This window comes from Cornus florida, unplaced genomic scaffold (assembly GCF_030987335.1).
Source record: "Cornus florida cultivar Cherokee Brave unplaced genomic scaffold, ASM3098733v1 CherokeeBrave_3.0.0_Hap2_Chr10, whole genome shotgun sequence".
Taxonomy (NCBI): Eukaryota; Viridiplantae; Streptophyta; class Magnoliopsida; order Cornales; family Cornaceae; genus Cornus; species Cornus florida.
In genome coordinates, this window is record NW_026775580.1 from 90581931 (window position 1) to 90593200 (window position 11270).

Sequence of the window (11270 nt, forward strand, 5' to 3'; positions counted from 1 at the left end):
TACTGTTTGGGAGAAAAATTAAATATTTCACTATATAAAAGATATATATATATATATATATATATATATATATATATATATATATATATATAAGAAAATATGCACCTATCGTATTTTATTGAAAGAAAAAAAAATTATTGCTTTATAAAAATAGTTGTTGAAAACTCACAAAGTCACAAAAGAGATAATTACCCAACAACAAATACAAACAAGTTAGTTGGATAAAATAGGAAAGTCAAATAAAAGGGACTCCTTTCACGAGAAAATACTATTTTCGCGTGTTTTGTGCGTGGAAATTTTTGGGGACAAATAGACAGATAGGGAAAACTAGATTTTCTCTTTCTTTTCTTTTTCCTTCTATCCAAATTCCAAAAAAGTTTAAAAATTTTCTCTTTCCTTTCTTTTGTGGTTGATTCCACCTAACCAAACGAAGCCTTGCTGCTTTTTTTTTTTTTTTTTTTTTAACCCTTTGTTTTCTCTCTCTTCCCTCCCTTGGTTTTCTCTTCTCTTCTCTTTTTTATTTTTCATTTTTTAATTCCACCCTTTTTTTCTTTCTCCTTCCTTTTTTTCTTTCTCCTCTTGTCTCTTCGCCTTTTTTCTCTCTTCCGTTATCTCTCTCCTCTCTGCTTTTTTTTTTTTTTCATGATAATTCTCTCTTTTTTTATTTTTATTTTTTTATTGTATAACTCTCTCTCTCTCTCTCTTTTGTATAACTCTCTCTATTTCTCTTTCTTTGAAAATAAAACACCAACAATTAATTAAAACTCTTTTTTCTAAATATATATATATATATATATATATATAATTAATATTATTGAGTAAGTTGTAATTGTATAATAAATTTTTTCAAATTAAAAAAATTGTAACGCTTTAAATCAAAAAAATAATATAAGAATTATTATTATTATTATTATTATTATTATTATTATTTAACAATCAAAATAACTTAGACAATTTATGTTTAAAATTAATTGAGTCATCTTGGGTATGGGTTGACTCTCTCCTACTTTTTCGGCTCTCTCTTTGGAGTATTTTTTTTTTTTTTGTTCTCTCTTATCTGCTTCTCTCTCTTATTAAATAAATCTCTCTCCAATTTTTTTTTTTTTTTTATTTTCCATATTATATCATGTTGTTCCTTCAATTTATATTTTACTGGATAAAAAATATGGGATCAAATCACAACCAACTAATTAAAATTTTCATATGTTACCGGTCAGAGCTCCTTTATATATTTATATATAAGTGACTATTTGGGGAAAAAAATAAAGAAAAAAAACTTGCAATGCTGGAAACCAAAAAAAATTATTGAAAAATTGCTACAGGAATTTTTTTTTTTGGGTAAAATTTTCATATGTTACCTACCAGTCATAACTCCTTTTTCTATATATATATATATATGGCAAAGCTCATTTATGTGTGTGTGTGTGTGTTACTTTTTCGGGAAAAAAAATTGTAATGCCGAAAATCAAAAAAATTAATGGAAACTGCTGCAGTAATTTTTTTTTATTTTTTATTTTTTTGTATTTAACAATTAAAATAATTTAACAATTTGTATTTAAAAATATTCGTAATCGAGTTAGATATGAATTAACTAGCCCATATAATTTTTAACCTGCGTCATAAATGAATTGATAATGAATTATTAATTCATTAATGATTTGTCATTCATAACATTTAAAATTCATCCAAAACTTATCCAATTACCACCCTATGTATAGTAGAAGAACCGGACTAGGAAATTCCCGTCTAGAATAATGAGAAATTTCTATGTTAGAGTCAAATTCAAACCTGCATAATTTTCAACATTTACGAAAGTTATGTTAAAAATTCAAACCTGCATAATTTTCAAAAAAAAAAACAAACTAACAGTTAGACTAAGTCAAATTCAAACGTGCATAATTTTAAAAAAAGAAACAAACAAAAAAGTCAGGTGAATGGGGCCATTATTGTTTGGTTTTCTAAGACACAATTAAAGGTCTACAATGAAAAAAAGGCGTTCCAACGCTAGGAAATTTCTAATGGCGCATATTCCACATTTTTGCCTTTATAAATTTCTAATGGGCATATTCCACATCTTTGCTTTTAAAACTTTTGTGGAAAGTGTGATAAAGACAAAAGATGTGGAACATGCGCTGATATAAATTTCTCAGTGTTGGAATGCCTTTTTCCAACCCTTTAATTATTTATTAAAAAATAATGGCCCCATTGACCTGACTTTTTTGTTTGTTTGTTTTTTTAATGTCTGTACGTTTGACTTTGACTTAGTCTAACACAGAAGTTTCTCATCGTTCTAGATTGAGATTTCCCAGGTTCTCACCTTAGTCTGGTTCCTCTACGATATATAGGGTGGTAATTGGGTAAAGTTTGGACTAGTTTTGAATGTTAAGAGTGCCAAATCAATAATGAATCAATAATTCATTTTCCACAATGTATATTCACATTTCACACTTTCAATTGGGTGCAAATCAAATCCCATTGGAGCACTCATGGAAAATTAAATCAATTGCTTATTAGTATGGGTTTGATTATTATTATGAATCATACGAGAATTATTATATGATCATGAATCATTTGACATTTAGTAAATTAATTTAATAAAAATAAATATTAAAATTTATTTGTAATATATTATTTTGTAATATATTTTTGTGTGCCTTTTTCTTAATTAAAAAATCTTAATTGAATTAGTTTCACTATTTTAATAGTGTACCCCAAACTGTCTGCACCTGAAACACACCATGTCTAGCTTAGAAGATCTCATAGATACTGAAAGTCTGAAACTAGGGAATGGAATGTGAATGGAATGACCATTCCCATTCTCTTATTTGGTTATGCATAGTTTAAAAAGAAAAACTAATATATATATATATATATATATGCGTAAATATATATTTTCGATTTATATTTGGAAACTGAGGAAGGAATATCAAGAAAAAGTTTCCTTTTATTAAATCTCTCACTGACATGGAAATTTACTCTCGTTTTTTAGTCAAGAATATAATTTCAACGTGCTTTATCGTCGATCACTGTATATAGATGCAAATAGTTGGTTGATATCAGATCGGGCGTCGATCTACTTTAATGGTTGATTTCTGGCTGATTTCGGATTGGTCGTCAATCGACTTCAATGGCTAATTTTGCGCTGATTTCGGATTCGTTGTTGATCATCTTCAATGGTTAATCGCCTTCAATGTTGATTTATGATAGTGCTTGAGTTGTTTGAGAAAAGTGTGTTAGTAATCACATTATTCAAGCAAAGCCATTTTTAGTATTATTTTTGGTAGACTATATTCGCACTCCACTTTTCTCCAATTGCATTACATCTTTTAAATGAAATGATAAGAAGGTCATTGAATTCATTAATTCACTATCCCTTAATTTATAATGTCATAACTACCCTTTATACAATATTAACATTTTTTTACCTTCTTTACTTTATTTACTTTTTTTTTCCCTTCCTTTCTATTTGTTTTTTCCAGAGATCCTGTAAATAGTTTATTTCATACTAATAATTTAATTTTTGACAGTTAAAAGAAATAATTTATTCCAAAATGACTTTTTTTTCCTGTACAATTGAAAGGGATATTATTCAACAACGTCAACTATTTTTCAGTCAAAAGAGGTAAGTTTTTTTTGATAATTTTTTATAGTCCGATCAAAAGAAATAATTTATTAGATAAAAATAACTTTTTTTTTTTTTTTGGGTCTTATCAAAAGAGATTATTTATTCAATATAGATAAAAAAAAAATAAAAATAAAAAATTTAATCCTCTTCTTTTCAAACTTTTTTTTTTTTTTTCTTTTGGGGATGTTGACAAAAAAGATAATTTTTTCAATAAATATTTTTTTTCTGATTTTTTTTTTTTTTTTTTTTTTCATGTCAAAAGATATAATTTTTTTAATGGTTACTTTTTTTTTTTTTTTTTTTTTTTTTTGTCGGGTCAAAAGAGGAGCATAAATTTTTATTTCTCGGTCCCACAAAAAAAAATTATTCAATTAATTTTGTGTCTTGTCAAAAGAGACCTAAAATAATAAAGATTATAGATAAGAAGAGGAAATCTAAAAGAACAGTTTTGTCATTTTAAAAGTAATAATTATTTACTTGTAAAGTTAGTGTTAGAATTGTTATTTCATTTCGTTAAAAAATGGAGTGCGGATATCGCCTTCATTTTCTTTTATTTCATTCCACCACACCAAACTAACCCTTATTGGAAAGTTAAAATGATTTTAATGGAATAACCATTCTCAGCGAAAGGTGAAGAATGAACATTCCATCTTTAAAATTATTTTCCAAACAAAAAAATAGAATTAAAAATATTTCATTCCATTTCCACCTACCAAATTAGCCCTTAACTCTATAGCCATTGTTTTTTTGGTTAATGGATTCATTTGTTTTGAAAATAAGAGCTACTACCGTTCTTTTGGTCAATGCAGAGTCATTTGTTTTTTAGCATGAGAGCGGGCAAGCACATTTTCCACCATTATTTGGTTAAGGCAATTGAATAAAAAACATTTTAGTATAAAAATATATTGAGCAGTAATTTTGTTTTGTTTTTTTTCTTTTTCTTTTTCTTTCTTTTTTTATTTATCTCATACGCCACCTACTCCTATATCGATCTCTTTAATTTTATATTTATGTATTGAATCTCTATTAAATGAAGATTTTAAAAAAATATTATATTAACAAGATAGTTAAATAAGATGTTTATACCGTATTATATGAATATTTAAACATAAGAAGAAAAAAAATTATGACCATAACGAACTTAAGGTAAGGTAAGATTTTTTTAATTTTTTATTTTATTATTATTATTTTTTTACCGTGATCAGTAGTTAGTGACAAATCTAAATTAATAGGGTGGAGCCACTAAAATTCTAATCTTTTATCACTCTGACAACATTTTCTACCTCTAATTTATAATTTTATTTTATTTTATTTATTTATTTTTTATGAGGTACGAATGGAATCGAGAAGCTGATTGGCCGAGTAGATTCACATTATCTTCTTTGCTGAGCCCACCTATAAGAATAAACTCCAAAGACCTTTGAATTTTCAAAGTCAAGGAAATGTCACACTCCTAAGACCGTTGATAGTAGATTTCAGGTTGGGGGCTGGAGAAGACTAAGAAAGAAAAGCAAATCAACGTATAGGAGGGGTATTTTTTATATTAAAATTAAAACAAAATTTTCTAGATTTCGTCACTATTTATTTTTTATTAAAACAAAATTTTATAGGTTACTTTAGAACAAAATTTTCTTTTTCAATTTTGGTTACTTAAAATCTACTTTTCTGATAAATATATTTTTGAATAGAAACCGGGTAATATAAATATTTATTTATAAATTTATTGAATAAAATTATTATTGAATGTTAATTAATTTATAAATTTTGTACTAAAATTACATAAGTTAAAAGATAAAGTATTCTCATATAAATATATATATATAATATGATATTACTTTCATATCTTGTCATTATAATTATATTTTTGTTTTGTAACGTGTTTAATATCATTTTGAAATATGTTCATAATGTTATTTTTAAGACTGTCCCTTGTTTGGTTATATAAAAGAATAATCCAAAATAAGTTGATAGAGTGTTTGAGATGTGTTGATCAAATTTTTAAAATAATAAAATTTATATTTAAATTAAATATAGTCATGAAATGTATAAATGTCTAATAAGGTCCATAAAGTGCCAATATTTGACACGGACACAACACTTTACTAGTTTATATGAAACTCCTTTTGTTTTATATTAGTTGTATATTTTTTATAATATAATTTTTTATAGGGACATACAATTAATGTATTATCCTCTTTTAAAATTATAGTCTCTTTTAAATTTAAATTTAAAAGTGTATATTACTAAGTGGAGAGATATTTAAAAATTTAAAAGGTAATTATGAAAAATTTGTACTTTTTTCTTTGACTTGTCAAATGGAACAACTAATTTAGAACACCATAAAATGAAATAATGTAGTACTAATATGAAATATGATTTTATTAATATTTATTGATCAATTGTGTTTTTCTATGTTTAATCAATTAGATTTTTAGTTTTCTTTCTTTATTTCTTTCTTCCTTAATACGTAATACTACATATGATGATACTCTATAAGTCAATGTAACATCCTTTTAGATGGAATGACTAATACAAAGAGAAATTTTTTAATCTTGAACAGGAACAATAATACGTCATTTTGCTGACATAGTCTGTATGACGCCTGTACTATGTCAATGTGCTGGCATTAAATTCTATGTAGACTATATGGTACACGGCATTTAAAAAAATACAGTATTTAATAGCTCACCAATTCAAAACTCTCCCACTTGAAAATTAAAACTGGCGGGAAAAACAACGTCCACCTATCCAAATGTCGAAAATATCCTCAACATCTCTCCAAATCACACTCTCTCTCCTCATTTTCACCCTACCCTTCCGTGGCAACTCACAAACCACCGCCAATCCAGAGCAAGAAATCCTACTGAAGCTGAAACAACACTGGTCCAATCCACCCTCCATCGAACATTGGAACTCAACCTCAACCTTAATACACTGTACATGGCCGGAGATCAACTGCACAGGTGGCTCTGTGATTGGACTCTCGCTCGTTGAAAAAAACATCAGCGGAACAATCCCACCATTCATTTGTGACCTCCAAAACTTGACCCTTCTTAATCTTCTAAATAATTTCATCCCCGGACCGTTTCCTACTGTCCTCTACAACTGTTCCAAGCTTCAAACACTAGACATTTCTCAAAATTACTTCGTCGGATCAATTCCCAGTGACATCCACCGGTTGTCCTCTCAGCTCCGGGCGCTCAACATCGCCTACAATAACTTCACCGGTGACATTCCCGCCTCAATTGGGCGGTTTTCGGAGCTCAGGACTCTTAATATTGAACTAAACCAGTTCAACGGAACTTTCCCGCCAGAAATTGGAAACTTGTCGAATCTTGAATTACTATGGATGGCAGTCAATCCGTTTGCCCCATCGAAGATACCTTCGAATTTTACCCAGTTGAGAAAACTCAAAAGTTTGTGGATGTCGTCGGCGAATTTGATCGGAGAAATCCCGGAAGCAATCGGGAATATGACGGCCTTGGAGCTCTTGGACGTGTCGACAAACCAGTTGACTGGTAACATTCCTAATGGCGTGTTTTTGTTGAAGAATTTGACTACTCTGCATCTTCACAAAAACAAATTGTCCGGGGAAATTCCAACATCAGTTGAAGCTTTGAACTTGCATGTGGTTGATTTGTCGGAAAACAACTTGACTGGGACAATACCGGATGATTTTGGAAAACTGACCAAACTGACTGGTTTGGCTCTGTTTTCAAATCATCTTTCTGGCGAAGTACCACCAAGCGTTGGCCGCCTTCCCAACCTGCAAGTTATTCGGTGGTTCACCAACAATCTCTCAGGAGAATTGCCACCGGACTTTGGGCGATACTCAATGCTCAGAGAATTTCAAGTGGCCACCAATCAGTTTATAGGCCAGTTGCCGGAGCATTTATGCTCTAACGGAGTGTTGGAAGCTGTCATAGCATTCGACAACAACCTCACAGGTGAATTGCCAAGTTCACTTGGGAATTGTACACGTATGACAACTGTTCGGGTTCATGGTAATCGACTTTCTGGCAACATTCCCGATGGTTTATGGACATCATTCAATTTGACATTTTTTATGATAAGCGACAATCTGTTTACCGGTCATCTTCCTGTCAAATTTGCCACAAACTTATCACGACTTGAGATTAGTAACAACCAGTTTTCCGGTGAAATTCCAGCGGGCATTTCATCATTGAGGTGTTGTTTAACGGTGTTCAAAGCAAGCAACAATCTCTTTACGGGCACAATTCCACAGGAGTTAACAGCTCTTCCACTCTTGACAACTCTCTCTCTTGATAGGAATCGGCTTTCCGGTCATTTTCCTTCAGAAATAGTATCATGGCATTCATTAAATGATTTAAATCTCAGTCGAAACCGACTCTCTGGGGAAATTCCAGCTGATATTGGTTCTTTGCGTGTCCTTACTTATTTGGATTTGTCGGAGAACGAATTATCCGGTCAAATTCCACCTGAATTTGGAAAGTTGACGCTGAATTCACTCAACCTTTCTTCCAATAGTCTCACCGGAAGAATCCCAGGTAAGTTTGAAATTGAATTTTTTGATGCCAGTTTTTTAAACAATCCTGGTCTTTGTTCAAGTAAGCCATCATTGGGCATTGAAGTTTGCTCTTCAGGAGCAAGAAAATCTGGCAGAATTTCCACCCAGCTTTTTGCTATGTTGACAAGTGTAGCATCAGTTCTGTTTGTTTTAGCTATTATATTCACGTTGTTCTTCGTGATCAAGGTTCATCGAAAGAGAAAGCTTGGATCGGATTTGACCTGGAAACTGACTTCATTTCAGAGGTTGAACTTCACTGTGTCGAGCATTTTGCTGAAATTGACTGAAAACTGCATGATAGGAAGTGGGGGATCGGGGAAAGTGTATCGCGTTCCAGTCAACAGCTCAGAAGGCGAATTTGTTGCTGTTAAGAGGATTTGGAACAACAGAAAGTTGGACCAAAAACTGGTGAAGCAATTCCTTGCAGAAGTTGAGATACTAGGCACAATTCGCCACTCCAACATAGTGAAATTGTTGTGCTGTATGTCAAATGAGACCTCGAAACTTCTTGTTTACGAGTTTTTGGAAAATGGTAGCTTGCATGAATGGCTCCATGGAAACAATAGGCGTAGGCAGCCAAGTGTATCGGGTTCAGTGCATCATGTTGTCCTGGACTGGCCTAAGAGGTTCCAGATTGCAGTTGGAGCAGCCCGGGGGCTATGCTACATGCACAATGACTGCTCACCACCTATTGTTCATCGCGACATGAAATCAAGCAATATCTTGTTAGATTCTGAATTCAATGCTAAAATAGCAGATTTTGGCTTAGCCAAGATGTTGATCAAGCATGGAGAGCCTAACACAGTGTCAGCTGTGGCTGGCTCCATTGGGTACATTGCTCCGGGTAAGTAATATATATATATGTATTGGTGAAGTGCAAAAAAAAATAATCCCTCTATATACAACATATGCAAGAAACAGCCGTTATTTGTTAATGTGTGCATATAAATTATTGTATTTTTTTTAAAAATTAACCACAAAATACCCTTGATAAAAAAAATATTATATATATATATATATATATATATATATATATATATATATATATATGAAAAATAAAAAACTCCAAACTTTTTGGGTGACGGTCATATATTTGTTCACACCTCTCTTTCTCTCCTCTCTTTCCAAATATAACTAACCATTTCTTAATTTTAGTGATTGGCGGGTGTAGGTGCAAGAATCTTTTCTTCCTATTGATGATTTTTTTTCTTCTTTAAGACCAACCCTCTCTCTTTTTTTCCTTTCTTACTCCATTTATACATCTTTTTTCCTACCCTAATTTCATTGTTTGATCCCCAAGTTCTCTCTCAATGGGCTGGCTTGTATCTGACTTGACTTCGTGCTTGTGGGTTTAGGATGGGCCAATCGGATCACTCAAAATTAGCCCAATCCAAAATTAGCCCATTATATTAAAAAATGCTGGATCCGTCCTTGAGTCCAGTCCATTTGCCTTGGGTGACACATGACGTGTTTTGTGTGTGTTTTTAATTCATTGGAGGACATTTCGGTAACTTCAGCGGGCACGTGGATGCCTAAACAATTTGACTAGCTAATTTTGATTCCTGTACTGATGCATTCCATGTCGGTCTGCAACAAATGAAATAAATTGAACAAACAAAGCATATACACAGGAATGCAAAAACCATAAAACCAACAAATTTTCCCCATTGTAAATTAGGCTGGAATATCAGTCATTTGAAAACAAAAATTGCAAAGTTATTACCCCAAATTGAAAATAAACAAGAGCATTCAAATCCTCACGAACATGTTCGAATATGTTGGTATTAGAGACGGAAGACATGCAAATAAAATAAGATGTCCAGAAAAAAATAATAAAAAAATAAACAAACTACGACGACGGTCCAGAGTATAACTATATATGCATTTATATATAGATATACTTATACATACATACACACACACACGTAGTGTCATCCGGAGCCTTGCTAGTTCCAAACCATTTTCCGCAAATTAGGTTTTCTTACTTCTTTTATTTTATTATAAGTGTATTTTTCACATTTCACTTGGTAAATTAACAAAATGTCCTTAATTGCACAATTTTGAAAATTCGGGAGATCAATTGAACATGATATTTTCACATATTGTATATAATGAGAAGGTTTGTTTGCACTTTACCCTATATAACTTTTAATTTGTTACCATATGCATGACCAAAACATTATATCTTTCTAACTATGAATTCCAGAGTATGCTAGTACAACGAGAGTAAACGAGAAAATCGATGTGTATAGCTTCGGAGTTGTCCTTCTGGAACTAGCTACCGGAAGGAAAGCCAGTGATGGAGATGAAGAAATGGGGCTCGCAGGATGGGCATGGCATCAATTGCAAGAAGACAAGTCCATAGAAGATGCATTGGATGAGGAGATCAAGGAATCTTGTTACTTGGAGGAGATGAGTGGTGTGTTCAAACTTGGGATCAATTGTACTTACACACTGCCTTCCGCCAGACCAACCATGAAGGAGGTTTTGCAAATACTGTTACGGTGCAAACAGGCGATGGCATTTCAAGAGAACAATGGTGGAAGTGAGTATGATGCCGCTCCCCTGCTCAAGAATTCTAAGCGAGAGAGGAGGTTAGATACTGCCGATGATGATTTCGGGTCAAATGTTTGATGGTGTTGAGAAATTTCACAAATAAGAAAATAAAATTTAATAAATTCCACTATTATAGTGGTGAACTTTACGAATTGCGTGGAACAATGCACTTAGAAAATGTTTTCATAATTATCCTATTTAGCGTAGTTAAATGTTAACGTGAATTTTAGTAAAGCATTAAAAGGTCTTTTGTTTTATGTATCAAAGTTTATTTATTTATTTATTTTAGTTAGTATTCATACACACACATTTTTTAAGAAATTATTGGTATCTAACCGGAATCGATCCTAAGACTTGATACTTCGTGAAACACTTGGACCCAAATATTTTTTAACTAGACCAAACCCTTGGAATTATTTCAAAATAAATTTCAAATTATTGTTAAAATCCTTTTTCTTTTATAAGTAAAATATTCTTCTCAAAACACAAATTGCTAAATTGAAGATATAATTTGACAAAAAAATTCTTGCTAAAACTAAA

At 31.3% G+C, this 11270-nt stretch overlaps 1 protein-coding gene across 1 annotated transcript; it reads left to right on the forward strand.

Moving 5' to 3' along the window:
• Positions 1 to 6319: 6319 nt before the first annotated feature.
• On the forward strand, positions 6320 to 10993 carry LOC132280113 (receptor-like protein kinase HSL1). Its single transcript, XM_059782239.1, has 2 exons — positions 6320 to 9018; positions 10381 to 10993. The coding sequence occupies exons 1-2, from the start codon at positions 6378 to 6380 to the stop codon at positions 10806 to 10808; spliced, it is 3069 nt and encodes a 1022-aa protein (XP_059638222.1). The 5' UTR covers positions 6320 to 6377; the 3' UTR covers positions 10809 to 10993.
• The last annotated feature ends 277 nt before the right edge of the window (positions 10994 to 11270 follow it).